Source organism: Mirounga leonina, unplaced genomic scaffold (genome assembly GCF_011800145.1).
Source record: "Mirounga leonina isolate KUSES-001 unplaced genomic scaffold, KU_Mleo_1.0 Mir_165, whole genome shotgun sequence".
Lineage (NCBI taxonomy): Eukaryota > Metazoa > Chordata > Mammalia > Carnivora > Phocidae > Mirounga > Mirounga leonina.
In genome coordinates, this window is record NW_023270415.1 from 29957948 (window position 1) to 29978582 (window position 20635).

Below are 20635 nucleotides of genomic sequence, written 5' to 3' on the forward strand. Positions count from 1 at the left end.
TCAGCGGGGAGCCTGCTTCTCCCTCTCCCTCTGTGGGCCACTCAGCCTACTTGTGCTCTCTGTCAAATAAATAAAATCTTAAAAAAAAAAAATACAACTCCATGGAGTGGTTTAAATTTGAGGGCATTGCTTAAGAGAGGTCATGTGACTGAATAGAGGTCACAGTTTGTAAATGCCAGAGTCAGGATTTGCATCTGAGCCTCACACCAGAGCAGTCTTTTTTTTTTTTTTTTAAAGATTTTATTTATTTATTTGAGAGAGAGAGAATGAGAGACAGAGAGCACGAGAGGGAAGAGGACAGAGGGAGAAGCAGACCCCCTGCCGAGCAGGGAGCCCGATGCAGGACTCGATCCTGGGACTCCAGGATCATGACCTGAGCTGAAGGCAGTCGCTTAACCAACTGAGCCACCCAGGCGCCCACCAGAGCAGTCTTAAGAATGTTGTGTCCCTCTGTAAATATGTTGGAGAGATTTCTTTTCTTTGTGATTTTCTCTCTCTCAAATGGAAAAGCCAGCTTCCTTGTCTTGGTTGTAATCTCTTATATTATTCTGAATCCTCCCTCAAGGTGTTAAAAACAAACAAACAAACAAACCCAGCTAAACGTCTGATAATTAAGCACTGCTATTTTAGGTTTGGACACCCTCCTCCAGCCTGACGCCCTCCTGGAATGGCCCTTGGATCGCAGGTTGATTCGCTCTTGGTTCCGTGGGCTTGTTATAGACTGCATGTTTGTGTCCCCCCCCAGTTCATATATTGAAGCTCTCATCCTTAGTGTGGTTATATTTGGATATGGGGTCTTTAAGGAAGTAAATAAGGATAAATGAAGTCAAAAGGCTGGGACCCTGATCCAACAGGATTAGTGTCCTTATAAGAAGAGATACTCAAGGGCTCTCTCTCCACCTGTGTTGCGCCCCCTCTCTTGCCTCCACCAACAGAAAAGGCCATATAAGGACACAGCGAGCAGGTGGCCCTCTACAAGCCACAGAAAGCTCTCACTAGGAGCTGAATTAGCCAGCAGCGTGGCCTGGGACTTCTAGCCTCCTTAACTGTGAGAAAATACATTTTGGTTGTTTAAAGCGATCCAGTCTATGGTATTCTGTTATGGCAGTATGGGCAGACTCATACGGGGTCAAGAACTCTCAGCTTTCTGTCATGAAAAGACAGAGAAAAGAATGCAGATAATTAGAAGAAAAGGCGTGGTCATTCGGGAAAAACAGCTCAAAGAATGCTGTAATTAATGAGGGTCTTCTCCCTGCCCTTATGTCTACGGCCTTCAGCTAGAAAAGACTGCACTTCTAGTTACATTTGCAGCTAGGCAGAACAGCCTTCTCCACTCCACACCTCCGGGAAGATGTCTTACCCAGGGAACTTATTAAAGCCTGATGTTCAGGAAATCTTGTGTCGGCAAATGAATAAATAAAACCCTGCAAACCTTGGGATTTCTCAGAAGGAGAGTATTTCCTTCTCTAGGAAGCATATAAAAGCATCCCCTCCTCAATACCCGGTATCCAAGACGTGTGTGTGTGGGGGAAGCAAACCTTAAATGGGGTTGACAACCTCCTGGTATTTGTTCTGGAGTACAAAGAAAAACGTGTTCTTTAAAGAGCATTTTATAAAACGGGCACTGCTTTGTTCTTCCGTTTGGATATAGTTGAGGCCATCACTGATAAGAATTCATTAGAATTTAAAACGTTTAGAGCTTCTGCCCGAAAACCCTATTATACTAGTTTAGAAGGTAGGAATTCATATGCTCTTAGATTCCACCTGGCTCCCCGTCTCCTAGGGGCGGGGACAGCATTCCTGGAGAATTCGGGAACAGTCGCTAGCCCCTAGTCAGTGGACGCGCACCAGTCCTGTGTTTCTGTGGGGTGGTGTTGTAAGATCCAGCCCCCACCAGAAGGAGGCAAACAGTAAGCACCCACGTTTTTTTAAGCCTTGCTAGACAGTATATAACATAAAGAACATTTTTAATAGTGAGCCTTCTCTCTAGGGTAAAACAAAGCCTGGGAAAATAGCATCCCCTCCCCTCCTCTTTAGTTTGAAATAGGAATGGCGGCTAAAACAGTCTAAAGTGTTGGCTGAAACATGACACAACCAGATAGATGAGAATTTTGTGGTGAAAGAAGACATTAGAAGTGAAAGTAGGATTTCAGTGGGATACCTAGTTAACACAGCCACTCTGTACACTTTCTGTCAAAGCTCTGGTCTAGACTGTCCCAGGCAACCAATGAAATTAGGGACGTCGAACAATCTCGGGCATTGAGATGAGGGTAGAGATACACACGGTGTCCACGGCAGAGAAGAGTGTTAAAATCTTGCTACTGGGAAACCAACAATAGAAGGTATCCTGGCTGGTATCTTACTGGGTAAAATATTTAGGAACTTTAGAGGACATGTAGCTAGTCACACACCACTCAGTAATTTCTCTGCACTTCAGAAGGAGATGATTTAATTAATAAAGCAAAGGGGAAGAAATTCCATTTTGGTTGGTCACAGGGGTAATCTGAAAAAAAGTGTGAACTGGGCTGTTCCAGCCACATGCTACACGTGTTTGCACCCCAGGTGAGCCATATGGTGTATGCTCTCGAACATTCTCAAATCAAAGACAGGAATTAACAGGATTCAGAATAGTGGGTCTCTATAATTCTGTAATTGTAGCTGCCTTTCTAGGTTAGGGGGCTTGTCTCAAACGTGATATTGAGAGCCACTCCGGGTCTTTTCATCTTTTCAGGTCTACCAAAATAAATAAATAAATAAAAATCCCCCAAGCTGAAGATAGCACATGTAGAATAAAAGATACTTTATGTAAAGAAATAAAATCTTATTAAAAAAAAAAAGTCCCCCAGAGGACTGATGGTTAACCTCTGACACCCTCCTCAGCTGATCATTGTTCTTGCCAGAGAGCAAAACTGTTACCTACGTGCTCTCTTCTAAAGTCTACTAACAAGATCCCTCCTTGCATTCTTGCGCTTTCAGAGTAGCCAGCTGTTACTACTATTTGATGAAGGAGGTGACTTTCAAAATTACTCCAGATCCTCGATTATTTAAAAATCAAATTCCAGGAGTATTTTCCGGAAGCTACAAATTCCCAAGTCGCCGCCAGCAGGATGCTTTTCATTGCTGGCTATTCTCCTAGGGAATTTAATAAATATTCATCGACCGGGCACAGCATAATTGATTGAGCCGCTTTCATTTTTATCAGCACTGTAGGAGGCTTAGTGTTTTCTGGAAACCTCTGGAAGTTGCCAGTGGTTGACAATAAGAAGCTTTTGTGAGGTCCTTGGGGAGAGGGGTGGAGAGGAGAAAATAAGGTTAATGTCTGTTATCATAAGCCACTTTGTGAACCTTATCAGGAGTTATAAACCACTGTGGGCATCAACAGTGTGTAGGTCTGTGGATATTCTGTGATAAGCTACAAAAGACCCAATATATTTTTAAACGAATGGTTAGGAATCAAGTTAATTCAAGGCGATTTATCAGACAGCAATCATTTACTATGTCAAATCAATTCTTATATACCATTTAAACCTGATTGCATAGTTCAGCACTCTTATTTTCGGGAATACCTATCAGCATGGATTACTCAAGCTTTGGAAGAAAAAAAAATGATTTCAATTTATGGGTTTTTTTGAACCTTTCAAAATGACATACCCAGAAACAATAATTTCAAAGTCATAAATTTTATAAAGTTATTCATAACGATAAATATCATTTATGTACAGGGTCTTTTTCTTTTTGTTCAGCATCTGAGTTCAGCTATTAATTCTATCAAGCCTTTTGGAAACATACAAATACACCACAGACACAAAAAATCTCCATACATTTCTAACAAGTTGTTTATCAGCAGCTGCAACTCTCCTAGAGTCTCCTACTTTTCTCAAATGCCCGTCGTAACACCTTTTTCCACAGACAAGCTGGGCTAGGCTGGATTGTGAAATACGTGCTGGGGAGTTTACAAGTATCACTGAAGGAATAAAGTACTTCTGGCATTCTGAGTTTTGTCTTTTTCTTGCATGTTTTTATAATTTGTTCTCTAAATTTATGTGCAGGGTTGACCAGATTTCTGGCTATTTGTTTTTCTACTTACTGGAATGCCCGTGAAGGTAACCGGAGGAGACTGCCAAGAAATGCTGAAGCTGCTACCGTTGGGGGTGAACTTGGCCGATCCTGGAATGGTCACGGGGGGCGTGGCCTGTTCCACAGAAAACAGAGAACATTGTTATGAAACAACATTTCTCCTCGCAGTCCTAAGCTATCATTGCCTAAGTAGGGCCCTGAAAGTGGTTTCAGCTGGATTAATAATTTAGACGAATTATCCAACAGGAGTAGATTAAACATAGTCCAAGAGAGTAGCTAGAAATAAACTTTTTATGTATCTCAGCAAGCTATCTAAGGAATAAAAGCAGGAGGTTTTTGATGGTTTCTGAAAATAAATTTATTATATATACATATACCTATTTTAGGACATATTTATGTGTAAAACACAATGCTTCACTGTCAAACTGGGAAAGAAACAATCCTATATAGGGATGCCGGGGGGTAAATTGGTACAACATTTGGGGACAGCAGTTTGGCGATATATATATCAAAATTCTTAATATTTTGTGTATTAGCTATGCCACTTCTAGAATTCATTCTAAGGAAATGGGTACAGGATGTTCATTGCAGAACTATGTATTAGGTACAAAAAACCGGAAATGCAAATGTCCAATAATAGGGAAGTGGGTAAATAAATCATGATCTATCCACAGAGCCTGATGTTGTCGAAGAATGCTGATTGGTATGGGAAAATGTTCATGATATATTAAGTGGCCAAAACAAAGCACAAGAAAAACAGTGTTACAATAAATTCCCTTTTATAAAAAAAATGAGTAAACATCCATAGAACAAAGTCTTGAAGGACATACAAAAAATATTAACCAAGGGGCTTTTTGAATTTTCTTCATTTGCTTGTGTTTTTAACATTTTTGATGCTGAATATTTATAATGTCTATAAATAGAACAATCCCAATATTATGAATACATGGTTTGGGAAGGACCTTTTAGATCACCTACTGCATGTTCCAACTCTCATACAGGTGAGCACCATAGTTGGAATGGGTTCACGCCCATGATTTCGAACCAGTGTTTCTAAATGCAACACTGACAAACTAGAATGGAGAAACTAATTATTCTTTTTGACCAACATAACAAGAATCAGGAATGAAATTTATTGCCTCAGCTAATTTAATTATTAGCTCTATTCCATGGCTCTTGAGTGTAAGTCTACTAAATCAGTGGCTGGATGTTTCTTCTACAGGTTTCTACATCTAATTATAGATGTAGCTGCTAGTGATGGTTTTATAACTGGCATCGCTGGGAAATATTTTGGTAATACATAGCAATAACCATAAGCTGTTCATGTTATATCCTCTGACTCAATAATTACTCTTCTGGGAATTCAAAGGGGAAAAAAAAAGCTACTGGCACAGAGGTGTTCATAGTAGAGTTATTAATGATAGTGGAAAAAACTGGAGAGACTAAAGAGTAGATACCCAACAATACGAGAATGATTAAAACACTTCGGTGCTTCGATGTAACCGAAAACTATTCAGTTATATGAAAGTGTTTATAAAACCAGGGTGGGAGAACACAATTACAAATATGGACAGAAGATTTTTTTTTTTAAAGTTGCACAAAGTAGTTGAGAATTATGGAAAAAAATGTTCTCTTAAAATTTGAATGTTTTGAAATGTCATTAAATCAATGTTTAAATGAGTTAATAATTGTTGGGGGGACAAAGGAGCTTTAGCCAAGTCCTATTTGCAGGCTTTGTGTGTAAGGTCTTAGCAGACTTTCCAGTGAAGCAGATCTGCTTCTGCCCGGCAGGTCTGGGGCAGTCCCAAGAATTTACATTTCTAACAAGTTCCCAGGTGATGCTGACGCTGTTGATTTGGGGAACACTGATAATCGCCTCTCTGATCTGTGAGGATTAGTTACCGATTCAGGAGGCAGGGCATGAAGTCCCAGATTTGGAGTGCAGGGTGATTATGTCATTGTGCCAAAGCTTTATAGTGCTCACCTTCTCATTTATTTTATATTTTATTTAACAGATACTTATATCGTGTGCCAGTCACCCTTCTGAGATCTTTATGATATGAAGGATTTTAATCCTATGACAACCTCTAAGGGATTGGATCTTCAGTCAATATCGGGGAATCCAAGAGCCCACAAGGTCCCTTCGGTGTGAGATCTGGGCTTTAAAAGGAGAAAAAGAAAAAATGAACTCAGCTATCGGGCTACTTGTGTGAGGCTGTTTTTCCACTGGGTTACCCTCTCCTCGCACGGCAGAATGCGACTGCTTTTGGTCGGGGGTCAAAGTGACTACTCTCACGGTCCTTCGCCAGTCACCTGGTAAGCATGGTCGGTGTGCACGAGGTAGAGGGTGGTGGGAGCTGAGCGGCTCAAGGGTGTCATCAGTTTAGTCTCAGTTTTGGCACAAGGAGTCTCTGTTCGGCTTGAATCTGGGATGGGGAAAGTGGGAGGCGAAGCCAGGGACTGAGACGGTGACACTGGGGCCAGGCTGCTCAGTCCATCTGCCACTGAGTCTGTGTTGAGCTTGATCTCAGTGTAGTAAAAGTCCTCTTCTCCATCACTGTAGTCGGAGTCCCCAACACGCCTAGGGCAAAAGAGGGCAAAACGATTACGGGAACCCAGTCTGCTTTCTTGCCTTGAAATCTTGCACTTGCTCTTCCCTCTGTCTGGAATGCTTTTCCTTGGTCTTGTCTGTTTGGCAAACTCTGACTTGCCCAGCAACACTCAATTGTCCACTTCCAGGGAAGCCTTCCTTGACCTCTTAAAAGCAATTTATCCAATCAATCAATTATTCAACAACAATTTATTGAGAATCTATGATGTCCAGGCACTTTTCTAAGGTCTCCTGATATCATGGTGCACAAAGCACAGACTATGTATGACCTGATGGAACTTATATTCTAGTGGGGGAGGCAGACAAGGAACCCATAAAGAAAAGCATATTTAATATATCAGGTGGTGATAAATCCCAGAGAGAAAAATTAAGCAGATTTAGTGTCCTTTAGCAGGGTAATTGAAGGGAAGGCATTTATTTTATTTTATTATTTTTTTTATTCTTTTGTTAATCCCCATACATTACATCATTAGTTTTAGATGAAGTGTTCCATGATTCATTGTTTGTGCGTAACACCCAGTGCTCCATGCAGAATGTGCCCTCCTCAATACCCACCACCAGGCTAACCCATCCTCCCACCCCCCTCCCCTCTAGAACCCTGTTTGTTTTTCAGAGTCCATCGTCTCTCATGGTTCGTCTACCCCTCCGATTTCCCCCGCTTCATTGGGAAGGCATTTATTTTAAAGAGTGTTCAGAGGAAGTCTCTCTGAAGGGGTGGCATGTGAGCAGGGGCCTGAGTGATGTGAGGGAAAAACCTGCACCAGGATGCGTGGGCTTTGTAGTCCACGGAATGGCTCTGCATGTTATTCTCAGTGTGACGGAAGCCGGGGGCTTGTGAGGCATCTAAGGTACTTTTTAGAAGGACCACTCCGGCTAGTGTCTGGAGAACAGAGGACAGAGGGCAGGAGCAAGAGCGGGAGGCCAGCAAGGAGGCTGTTGCTATTGATCATCCAGATGCGTGTTGGCAGTGTCTGGGTGAGAGGGGCTGGCGATGGAAGTGACCAGAAGTCAAATTTGGGATGCATTTTGAAGGTTAGGATTCACAATGTAACTCCTCACTGCTAGATCCTCTATGCCTCTAGGCTCCCTTTGAAGTGTAGTCATTCTATTTAATTCACTTTCCTTAATTATTTGGCACATTTTTGTAGTTTTTTTTAAACCCTTGTCACCTCCCTAAGACTGTGATTCTCTAGGACTACGTCTTGTTTGTTCTGTGTCACTCCACACATATGGATGTACCTGGCACACAGTAGGTGCCTAGTAAATGTTGAGTGGATGAAGCTGAGGTCCTTGTAGCATGGTGATTATGAGCATTAGTCAGATTTCCCGGGTTCAAATCCTGACACCCTCCAGCTGTGTGTGAGATTGAGGCAGCCTCCATGGCCCAGTGCTTCGGGCTCGTCACTGATGAAATGGGGATAATCGTAGTGCCTGCTTTTTGTGAAGATTAAGCAAATAAACATACAGGGTGTAGAAGTGTGCTTCACACATCGTAAGCACCGTTTATTGAAATTAAACTAAAGTTGAAGTTAGAAGGCCTCAATTTTTACTATCACCCAGAGAAATATCTTCTTGGTGCTTTCAAAGTTCTCCCTGAGACATGGGCAATTGTACTTTTCCACAGAAAGTTTTGAGTAAAATAAAATAACTGTCCATCACCTTATTTTTTTAAATTTTTTTCTTACTTTAGTCAGATGACTTTTTCTTAATTCTGTTTTATTTTTTTCTAAGATTTTATTTATTTATTTGAGGGAGAGAGAGAGAGAGCATGAGCTGGTGGGGAGGGGCAGAGGTAGATGGAGAGGCAGACTCCCCGCTGAGCAGGGAGCCCAAGGAGGGGGGCGGGCTGGATCCCAGGACCCTGAGATCATGACCTGAGCCGAAAGCAGACGCTTAACGGACTGAACCACCCAGGCACCCCTGTCCATCACCTTAGAAAAGATTTATTCAATTTGTTAATTTCTAGAGAATTGGCACACATCTAGCAACCTGGTTTTATAGGATGGCCTCTGTACATTTCCCTCCCATGAGGTATCCCCAAATTTCATGAACATATCCAGCAGTAGTAGATCACTCACTTGGAATAAACTGCCCACCCCCCCGGCCCCAACTTCCAAGCCCTATATAGAATCTAAAATAAAAATCTCCCCTTCTACTCAGCCTTTCTGTCTGGTCAAATCTGCGGCTTCTCCCAACCTTGTCCCATTTCCCCTGAGCTCTCAGGCCGAGGCGTCTGGGGAGGTGTCTCTGGACTGTACCAGGTCTGGCGGGGCTTGGCTTTCTGACAAGCATACCATTAAAGACCCCAGAGAGTGGGCCCAAGAATGTGCGCCTGTTCTATTCCTGTCCCCACTTCCTTTCCAGTAAAGGGCAGGCCGAGTTGTTACTGGCTGCTGAGGGCTACTAATAGACACACAGGCCTCGGGGAAACTGTGTGTCCCAGATGGGGATAAATCAGGATCAGCCTCTGCTGTACAAGAGTGGAGTGAGATTTAAGAGAAAAACAGTGTATTTTTTATGCTCTTGCAGCTATATCAGATGCGATATATATTCTATATTCTGGCTTTGGTATGTTCCCCTTCTCTCCCCACCAGCCAACATTCATTAAAATGTTCCATTGTCCTACATCACATAATTGAGCTCATGGATTAAAGCAAAGGTGATTACCCCCTCCCAGTCTGTGAGAGCTCAGGCCTCAGGCTTCATATACACACAGACTGGCCTCGGAGTTCTGCTAACCCAGGCCTGTCCCTGGGCAGTGGCTGGCAGGGCTGTGAATCCTAATTCACCAAGGCAATTTTAAGAGCACAGTGTAAAAAGGGAATCCTAGGGAAGCGAATAGTAGTGGCTGCATTTTGAATTTTACCCACCATGAGAGCAGCGCGGGAGCTCAAAGGAAAATCGTGAGATGCCACTTATAAACGGTCTATAAATACATATGTGCAGCATGCACTTCTTCGATGTACTAAGTAGGGTTCAGTTTTCTGGGCAGATGGACTTGAAAACAAATACCCTAGCTCCTGATTATAGCTTTGGGAAGTTTTTTTTCTAAACCTTTAAATAACTCTGAGCTATTTGCATTATGAGTTGTCCTGACAATGAGGTTTGAGGGGAGACACTGCAGGATTTCCTTCCCTGGAGCCTTCAGGAACAGGAATGAGGGTGTTCTGCCCTGCAGTGTTTGGGTGTGGTATTTCTTGGAGGGTGAAGGTAGACAGCCCCTCTGGTGAGGGGAGCAGAAGCCCAGTCTTGCGGCACCACACCCACAACACTCCGTAACCTTCTGTGTGCTATACTCTGGAAGGTTCTGGCTGTGTCCCCAAACCTCGGCACTATGGGTAAGCGTGCTAGATCCCTGCTTCTCTCCACAGTCCTTGAAGGAGCCCACCTGCACAGATCAGCAGAATCACCTTAGAACCCATTTTTATTTTCTTTTTTATACCACTTTTGTATGGATGATGCATTTCCTAAATTTGTCCCTTGCTGGGCAGCGTGACTGTAGTGTTTATTTCTCAACGCTCATCTTGTTGAAAGGACTCCTTTGTCCAAGCGTCTGGGGACTTGGTCATGCATTTGGATTTGCCTTATATATACTGGTTATGACATACAGCCTCCCAAGGTCCTTCTGTGTCTGACGTCCCTGGGCAGGAAAGACCCAGGGACTAAAGGACAAGACTGCTGAACCTCCACCACCCCTCTGGTAGGACCCCTAGTCACTGCTGCTGGAAACTCTGTGTTCTTTTTCCTTAGGACGGTTTTTATATAACACAAGGAAAAGCATAGAGCGTATAGATAAAGGGCTTATTGGAGCAACGAAAAATGATGGAGCCAAGTCACCAGCTATCATAAGAGTAGAAACCACAGCACTGATGGACACAGTGGTTCTTAAGCCCTTTTGAGGCTATATACATGCTTCTGAGGCTCAAAGTCACAAATACTCCTATTGGGAAAAAATGCACATTTAATCTGACAGAAAATTTCAGGGGGTCCAAGGAACCCACCCCACCCTAGTGTTCTATATTTTTCAAATACAGACATTCTCACATACATTTTATTTTTGACCCTTACACATGACCCTGCTTGGCTGATATTACTATTAGCCTCATTTTCAGAGGGTACTGAGGCTCAGAGCAGTGGATTGCCTAAGGTCACTTAGTAAGCAAATTGGGGAGGCTTTGCAAGGTTAAATCCACATTCTTTCCACTGTGCCCGATTGGTCTGTGTGATCTGAGTGGCCATCTCCACAGGGATTACAAAGACCAAGCAAGCCCAGTCTCTATTCCTGTGTTCAGACTTAGTGTGGTGTGTAATTTCTGAGTGCAGGTGGCCCGAGATTGAGCTCCTGGAGGCCACACCACACCTGAACGGAGGGTTGCCTTACCCAAGATGGATGGTCCGTATGTGTTTCTGGATCCCCGCTGCAGTGCTCAGCACCTTCCCGCAGTTCTTCCACAGGCATTTGAACATCACCTTCATAGAATTCTGTAAACAGGAGAAAGTTACATTAAAATGAAAACTAACCCACCCATATTTTCTGTCATCCCAACACATTTTCTCCACCTTCATTAGAAAGGAACAACTTGGGGCGCCTGGGTGGCTCAGTTGGTTGGGCGACTGCCTTCGGCTCAGGTCATGATCCTGGAGTCCCAGGATCGAGTCCCGCGTCAGGCTCCCTGCTCGGCAGGGAGTCTGCTTCTCTCTCTGCCCCTCCCCCCTCTCATGTGCTCTCTCTCATTCTCTCTCTCTCAAATAAATAAATAAAATCTTAAAAAAAAAAAAAAGGAACAACTTGGGCGCCTGGGAGGCTCAGTCGGTTAAGCATCTGTCTTCGGCTCAGGTCATGATCCCAGGGTCCTCGGATCGAGTCGTGCATCAGGCCCCTTGCTCAGCGGGGAGCCTACTTTTCCCTCTCCCCCTCTCTTCCACTTGTGCTCTCTTTCTCTCAACTAACTAACTAAATCTTAAAAAAAGAAAAGTAACAATTTGGGGTGCCTGGATGACTCAGTCAGTTAAGCGTCTGACTTGATTTTGGCTCAGGTCATGATCTCATGCTTGTGGGATCGGGCCCTGCGTTGGACTGGGTGCTCAGCGGGGACTCTGCTTCAGATTCTCTTCCACTCCTTCTTCCTTTGCCCCTCTACCTTGCACTCTCTCTCTCTCTCTTCCTCCAAAATAAATAAATAAATATTTTTTTAAAAAAGGTAACAACTTCCCATCATCTTGACTATAACTCAGCATACCATTCTAGGGAGCACCCTCCTCCCTGCCAGCTGGTGAGGATCTTGGTGATCTCAGGCATTTTTCTGCATCCTTCATGGATACTAAGTTGCCCTGAATATTTAGTTCACTTTTATTAAGGTGGTCACAGTGTCATTTAGGCGTTAATGACGGTAACTAACATCAATTGAGCACTTACCATATGCCAAGTGCTGTTACGAAAATTTACCTCATTTAATTCTAAGAGATAGATACTATCATTGCCACCATTTTATTTTATTTTATTTTATTTTTATTATTTATTTTATTTATTTATTTGACAGAGAGATACACAGTGATAGAGGGAACACAAGCAGGGGGAGTGGGAGAGGGAGAAGCAGGCTTCCCGCAGAGCAGGGAGCCCGACACGGGGCTCGATCCCCAGGACCCTGAGATCATGACCTGAGCCGAAGGCAGACGCTTAACGACTGAGCCACCCAGGCACCCTGCCACCATTTTACAGATTCATAGAGGGTGTCAGTAAATTGTGCCCAGCTTCTAGCAAAGCTGGGAATGCAGGAAGTTGGGCACCAGGAACTGCCCTTTCCACCAGGATACAATGCCACCTTCTTTTCAAGGGTCTCAGTGTTTTCCCAAAATAGTCCAGCACAGTGATTGAAAGCACTGATTTTGGACTCACTTTCTCAAGTCCTTGGTTCCCTTACTTATTAAGTAGGAACAATAAGAGTACCTGTCCCAGAGGGTTATTATGGGATTAAATGAGTTCGTGAAAGTGAATCCTTTAGCACAACACCAACAGGAGTAATTATTCAACCAGTGGTAGTTGTTATGGTATTATTATGATTATACTTCCTGAAATGAATTTGACAGGAGATTCGTTTTTCTCCAGAGAGGGCCCTTGTCCTTGGGATGCCACTGCTTTGCTGATTATTCCCATAGGCCTGGTGACAGTCACTTCTGTGTGCTCACCGATCCCCGTTTCCTTTTCCTCCTGAGCACACGGCTACACCTCATTTCCCAGCCTCCCTTGCGGTCAGGTGGGGACGTGTGACTGACTTAGGACTAATGGAATGTGGGCAGAAGTGGTAGATATTCCTTCTAAGACTTGTCCCTAAACTACCGGGCAGTGCCATTCCAGCCCAGGCTGCTGACTGGACGCAGAGGATGCTCAAGGACTCAGGGGACCCACTTGATCAGGGCTTCTTAATCTTTTGTTTGCTATGCACCCTTTTGGCAGTTCCACATGAAACCTAGGCAGAGTAATATTTTTTAACATTTAAAATGAAACACATAGAAATACAAAGAAGAGCAAGTATACTGAAATACAGTTATCAAAATATTAAAAATATTTTGTGATATGGTTGGTACGGTATGTATTCTTTAATGAACATATTGAATAACAAGGTCTTCAAGTGAGTCTAATAACTACCATCATTTCAAAGTCGTGTTAAGCCTAAGTGAGATTTCATGATATCTGCTAAAATTATAACATGATATGAAACTATCTCTCCTTTCTATTGGTGGTAAAGTCACACAGGCGGCACTAATATTGTGGTTTGTTGCTGTCAATCATAACTGCAGGAGATGCTGAATTATAGTTAAGAGGTTAATGACAATGAAAATATACTTTTTTCCTACTCCAAGGTCACAGACCCTCTGAATTCTGTCCACCCTTCTGGGGACCTGTGGACTCCAGGTTAAGAATCCCCGTAATAGGTGGAAGGAGCCTGGGTCCCTGGAGGACTGTGTGGAGCGCAGGTACTCCCGTCACCACTCCCAGCTGACCTGAGTGGATTGTGACATACGAAATAAATAAACCTTTATGGTATTAAGGCACTGAGGTTTGGAAATAGGCTGTTCCAAAGGTAGGCCTACCCTTACCAATAAACACAGTGGCGGGAACACCTTCCCTGAACTGGTAGGATTGATGTAGCTTTGTTTCCAAGTCCAGTAGGATTTCTGCCATCCAGCCCTTGTGGGGCTGCCCGGGATATGCCCTGTGTTATGGGGCAATTATTTACACATTTAGAAGACGACGCCTTCAGGTATTCCTGATGGGATTAGTATCCTGATCCAGACAGCCACCCCCACCGAAGACTTTTTGTACATTTCTCAATTGAAAAGACACTTGGAACCTTCCAGAACGGAGGAGGAGCCTGTGTGTTGGGGAAGGGCCACTTCCAGCATGGCTAGTGGAGGGAAAATCATAGCAGCACACAGCTGCAGCCAGCTAGAGCGGACTAGCGACAGCCCCACCCTGCCTGGGGGCTCCGTGAGCCGGCAGCCCCGCAGCGTCGCCAAGGCTCTGCCTGGGTGGCTGGCATTGACAACACTGCAAGCCAGCCTTTCCTGCCTCAGCGCCGGGGCGTCACCGGCAGCTGGGGGATGCTCGCCCTGGCAGCGGGCCGCTCTGAGCTATCCAGGAGCTGCCGCTCCACGGAGCTGGGGCCGGAGCCCAAGAAGGGTGTGAAGGAAGCTGAGAAGCAAACACATACTTAGGAGACTTTCAAGTCCACAATCCTGATGAGTCTGTGTTTATTCTTTTTTTTTTCTTTTTTTTAAAGATTTTGTTTATTTATTTGAGAGAGAGAATGAGATAGAGAGAGCATGAGAGGGAGGAGGGTCAGAGGGAGAAGCAGACTCCCCGCCGAGCAGGGAGCCCGATGCGGGACTTGATCCCGGGACTCCAGGATCGTGATCTGAGCCGAAGGCAGTGGCTTAACCAACTGAGCCACCCAGGCGCCCGAGTCTGTGTTTATTCTAAGGAGACTGTTCACAAGTCTCAGGCTCTCTGATCTCCTGGGGCCACTGATCTAAACACACGGGCTGTAGGGTGGACAAAAGGGGGAGAATTTAGATCTTACCCCTCAGCCCCAAATATTCACAGGAAGGAGCTCTGCTTGGTATTTTGTATTCAAAGCATAGAATGACTTAACAATATTAATAAACAAACCCTCACACTAGGAGTGCTTTTTACCCATTTTTCAAACAATGAAGGTAAACTATTAAAAAATATCTTCCACTTAAGGGAATTAATGACTCAATCTGAAATTACATGTACCTGAGAGTCCAAATGGCTGTCTGGAAATAAAGTCATGATAGATGAAAACACTTCTTGATTTATTCCAAACCTTTTTGCTGATGGTATTCTTTGATTAATTAGACTAAACAGCTACTTAGCAAGGAATATTCCAGGTGCCAGAGAGAGAGAGAGAGAGAGAGAGAGAGAGAAGCTGCTCTCCAGGAACTTAAATGCTAGTGGGGGAGAGACAGAAATGCTAATAAATGGTGACTGCCTCAGCTATGGTAGATTTCTTGGAGAGGGATGTGGAGCGGCTGTAGGTCAGAGAAGACCTCTAGAAGCTGACTTTTGAGCCAGGACCCAAAGGTTGGAGCAGCAGGTAGCCATGCTAAGAGTTGGGAGTTTTCCAGGGGAGAGGGGAAGAAGAGCTTGGCAGATTGGAGGGCTAGAAAGAAGAGTGAGTTTAGAAGGCAATGAGAGAGAGAGAGAGAATGATCGGAGATAAGGCAGACAGGCAAGGAGGGCCAGATCCTCAGGGTCTTGTAGGTGAAAGTAAGGAATTTGGGCTTTATTCTAAAATAAAAGAGAAGCTACTGAAGGGGTTTAAGCAGGGGAGTGATATTATATGATTATATGATTTAGGTTTTAAAAAAACATCACTCCAGGGGCGCCTGGGTGGCTCAGTCGGTTAAACGGCTGCCTTCAGCTCAGGTCATGATCCCAGGGTCCTGGGATCGAGCCCGTATCAGGCTCCTTGCTCAGCAGGGAGTCTGCTTCTCCCTCTCCCTTGGCCAGTCTCCCCGACTTGTGCACTCTGTCTCTGAAATAAATAAAATCTTTTGAAAAAAATACCGCTCTGCTTTGGGGAGAGAGCAATAAGGTCGCCTGTGTCCTGCTACCGCAGGTCAGAGGAAACGGTGGATGGAGGAAGACTGGGCAGCGAGCCTGGAGAAAAGCAGACACATTCAAGATATATTTTGGAGGCAGATCCAACAGTACTTGCTTTGGGTTGAATATGAGGCCAGGCATATGATACTATTAAAGACAACTTGCATAGCTAGGCAAATCGTGGTTCTGTTTCGAATATGTTAATTTTGAGATACCTATTATAGATCAGGAAGAAGTGGCAAGTATGGCACTGGACATATGAGCCTGGAACTTAGGGGAAGTCAGGGCGAGAGAGAGAAGTTTGGAGTCAGGAGCTGAAGGACTACTTAAAACTTAGGTCTGGATGAGATCCTCTAGGGAAAAATGCAACTAGAGATGAGTAGAAGGCCCAGGACTCTGCAGCATCCAGTACTTCCTATTGGGGAGAGAGAGAGAGAGCAGGAGAAGAGATAGATGATAGATAGATAGATAGATAGATAGATAGATAGCAGGAGCAGTCCGAGAGAGAGAGAGAGGAAATCAAGACAGTGTAGTATTACGGCAGATATAGAAGAAAGTGTTCAAGAAGGAAGATGTGGCCAACGGCATTGAACGAGGACTGGGAAGAGTCCCATGGAGGCCATACATGGCCATACATGGCGGCTGTTGGTGGCCCAGACAAGAGCAGCTTTCACAGAGTAGTGGGGAAGGAAGTCAGACTGCCAGGGACTGGAGAGTAAGTGGGATTGAGAGAAGTGAGTTTTTTATGCTGATGGGAGCAGTTGCAAAGGAAGAATAGATGGACAGTGTAGTAGAGATTCGGGGGTGGGGGGGAGAACCACAGGGTGAAGCCCTGCAGAAGGAAGGGGATTCAACCCCATCACCTCCAGTCTGGGTGGGAGGACTGCCCTGGATGGCAGCGGGGCAGTTCTCCCCTGGAAGAAAAGAAAACCAAGGGAGGGATGTAGATTCAGTTAGTTTGCCGATTTAAAAAAAAGGCAGTCCTGTCTGAATGCTTCTAATTTTTCAGTGAGGTAGGAAGTGAGGTCAAAGTGAAGGGCAGAGTGGGGAGGCTGTGTGGGAGCACTGAGGGGAGCAGAGAAGGCTGAAGTTGTTGCTTTAGAGACTGGAAAAGGACCAGGCGAGGCATATGATACTATTTTCATATTCCTGGGTGGACACCAGAACCCAAAAAGTTAGGACACTTATCCGGTGTCACTGGATGGTTCCTACCCAATGAGTCAGTTAATAGCATAGTATTACACAACACAGAGCCAAATTCCTTCTACATCTTAGGAATTTTTTAAAGGTTCAAATTGCTGATTGTTTTAGGAAATGACTATCACACTGGTATTTTTGTGCCATTACAAGTATTATTTATAAGATTGCTGTTCCTAGTCCTTGCAGGAATATGTCAAACATTTGTTTTTTTAAGTTGATAAGCAGTAAAGCTCGGTACTGATTATAGAAAAACAAATATCATTGGTATATCTCCTTTCCTTAGTTAGGAGGAAATAGCTGATACAGGGCTATCAAATCCAATAGCTACAATGAAGCTGACCAATATCCTCTCTAAATCCCTTGGAATTAGGATAACTACCAATTGCAATTGTTTGAGTATCATCTCCTCAATCACACCCTCATTTTTTTTTTTTTTTTTTAGCCCCTGCTAAGGGCTCCACAGAAATCTGTTGCCCAAAGAAAAGTAGGTAATGGATATGAAAAGTGATCAACTTTGCTTCCTCCTTGTTTTTTTTCTTTTGCTGGGTTTCCAAGAGACACGCTGGGGATGGACTAAATAGTTTTGATCATGGGAAGCTCTCTGAGAGTAGGAACCATGACTTCTTGCCCAACACTCTACTCCTGTGCCCAACATAACTTAGCAATTAGAATTGTTGTGTTGAATCTTGGGAAAGTTGGGTTTTGGGGCCCACAGCAATGAGCCATATTTGAGACATCTTAATTTACCTAAGCATTTTGGAATGTTCTTAGTAAACAATCGATGTTCAAAGAATGTTTGTCAAAAAGATTGCTGTTCTGTGGAATTCAGGAAGATTTCCTAGGATGATTACCACCTGATTATCTTACCTGGCTGCAAGTTCACTTCTCAGTGCAGGTCCATGGCAGGTGTGGTGAACACTGAATTATAGATGATTTTCTCTTCACTCCATATAGTACTTTTTCCTTCCAGCCTTACCGACCCTGCACAGGTAGGTATTTGAGGAAGGTCTAAGTTCACCAGAAGAAAGTGGAAAACGTGCAGCAGGGAAAATGATTGTCTAGTTTATAATGACTCGGGTCATTAGCAAAAGCAATTGGAAGGCCTTTACGTAGTATTATACTCCAGACGTATAGAGAAAGTTCCTGCTGATTTGCACAGTGGTTGCAAATGCGGACTCAGAAACATAATTACATACGGTGGGGAGACCTTTAACTGTGTTTGGGGAAGGGGCACTCCCAAACCCCTTCAGAGAGGGAAAGCTCTGCTTTCTCTCCTCTACTTCTTCTTTTTGGCATTTCCTTTGAATAACGTCTTTCATTTATTATCCCATTTTTTTTTAAAGATTTTATTAATTTATTTGAGAGAGAGAGAATGAGAGACAGAGAGCATGAGAGGGAGGAGGGTCAGAGGGAGAAGCAGGCTCCCTGCCGAGCAGGGAGCCCTATGCAGGACTCGATCCCGGGACTCCAGGATCATGACCTGAGCCGAAGGCAGTCGCTTAACCGACTGAGCCACCCAGGCGCCCTATTTATTATCCCATTTTATCCCAAACTGCCAGAGCTCTGCCCTTATAGTTTACCCACGCACAGATATTTGCTATCTCTAAATTTAAGAGCAATGCAGATTAAGCTTTGGAAAACGCTTATCATTTTGACCCAATTCAACTTTTAGGGATCTATCCTAAGAAAATCATTCGGCATGTCTGCAAAGACATGTGTATAAAGATGCTCATCGCAATGCTTTTTAGACTAGCAAGAAATCAGGAATCATCTCAAGGTTATTGAGGGAATTACGGGGAGATGGGTTAAATTAATTCCATATAACTGCATATTAAGGAATCTTAAAAATGAAGTTGTCAGAAAAGCTTCTTTGACGTGAGAAAACAAGTTCCCCGTGTGGAAGGGAATTGCTGATACTTGCTCTTTGTCTCTACGGGTCCCTGCCACTCCCTTCTCCGCCCAGCTCAGTGCCTGGAGGCTCACCTTTATGCATCAGTGGATGCCCTTGCCCCCTGGTTTCTGGTCGATTTGGCCAATGGGAGGCACTGACAGGAGGTGGGGAGGCAGGAGGAGAGACCAGAAGGCAAGAGGGTGTGGATTCCCTCAGCTTCCTGTCTGCCTGGCTACAGGTGGGCCGTGGCTACATTTCTCCTCCTAAAACTAACACTTCTGGTGGTATTTTCAGTTTTGATAACCCCACAGGTTCTGGAAACCCCTCTGTTTCTTTGCCTTTTCAGGCTTAGGGGTGGTAATGTTGTTAGCTGCCGGGGTACATTCTTCTGATGTCCCCCAACCCTGTCTATACCTTTGTGAAGAGTTCCTTCATTATACTCTTCTCAATTACGCCACTGGAGTACAAGGCCCACTTCCTGCCTGAGCCTTGATTGATACAGGGGAAAGTAGGTTATAAGAAATATATGAACATTCTCTCTTTGGAGGGGGAGGATATTTAATGCAAATAAACATGTATTATTGCAAGGTGGAAATATTGGGGAGGGGTACCTTCTTTTCACATTAATCTCCAAATGTAAAAATTATCCTATTTTTAATTTTAAAAAGTCATTTTTTAAAAAATGGAAGCCGCCCTGTAACACTTGCTTGAATAATTTGGGAGAATAAAAGGACACTGAAAAGATGATCTCATCTCGAATGGAGCCAAGTGGCTTCTCTCTACACAGGTGAAGGATGTCCTTATGTCAAACCATGAGGCCCCTTACGTGGTGATTAAGTCCCCTAACGACATCCAATGGGAAGCAATCCTTTGTCTACAAACAGACCACTCGCGGTTACATTAAAAAAACAAAAACAAAAACAAAAACAACCCAACAACAAGCCATGGGAGGAGGAGAACAGGAAAAAATAGCTAAATAAACATCGCCCGGGTTGCCACCTGGGTCCCGGCTCGCTCAAGGAAGCCAAAGCCAGCAAAGTTGCTGGTGGAGTCGCAGCGGCCAAGTCTGGACGTGCCCATCCGTGCTTGAGCCGGGGCTGCCCCTCGCAGCTCTCAGAAGTTCCCAAAGCTGGGATGTCCTTGGGAGCCGAGGCCCCTGTTGGCTGGGGAGCACGCTGTGCTGGGGTCTTCCATACGTTCGCTTCCTTGAACCCTGGCGCCGACCCCCAGCGGAGTGCAGCTCCAGGGGGTTAGAGCCAGAGCCCTGGGATCTCACACAGGCCCCTGCCCCCGGGGGCCGGGGGCGGGGGGAGCGTCTCAGCAGCTTCCAGGCAAGCTGTTCCGAGTCACCCGACTTGGGGGCAGTAGGCTACCCGGGCTGGAGACAGCTTCCTGGAGCTGCTTCCGCTTTGCAGCGGTTGTCACACCGACTCGGGCACCAGGCGCTTTGGAGCTGGAGGCTGAGAGCTTTGGCCAGCGCTTCCCTCATCTTTTCTCCGCTCGCCCTTCCCACGGCAAGGCTCAGCCCTGGTTTTGAGCCGTTTCATACCTGGAACGCATTGGGGTAGCTTCTATCTTCCTGAAAGAACTGAGACTGGTCCACAGGACCGACAAGATGACGGCTGAAGGTCACCTTCGGTTCCAAGAGTGGAAACGTGGCTGAATTCGGAAGTATTCCATAACATGCCTAGGGATAAGTCCAACTAAAGCTATACTCCAGAAGGTACAT

The 20635-nt window shown here is 44.6% G+C and overlaps 1 protein-coding gene across 1 annotated transcript in view; it reads right to left on the minus strand.

Annotated features, from left to right (window-relative positions):
- The window catches only part of ZNF704 (zinc finger protein 704), a 196019-nt gene that overhangs the window by 15419 nt on the left and 159965 nt on the right, over positions 1–20635 (minus strand). Inside the window, exons 5-7 of the mRNA XM_035011420.1 lie at positions 11070–11170; positions 6391–6658; positions 4088–4192 (exon numbers count right to left, since the gene is read on the minus strand). Coding sequence (XP_034867311.1) covers positions 4088–4192; positions 6391–6658; positions 11070–11170 — 474 coding nt within the window. The remainder of the gene's footprint in view (positions 1–4087; positions 4193–6390; positions 6659–11069; positions 11171–20635) is intronic.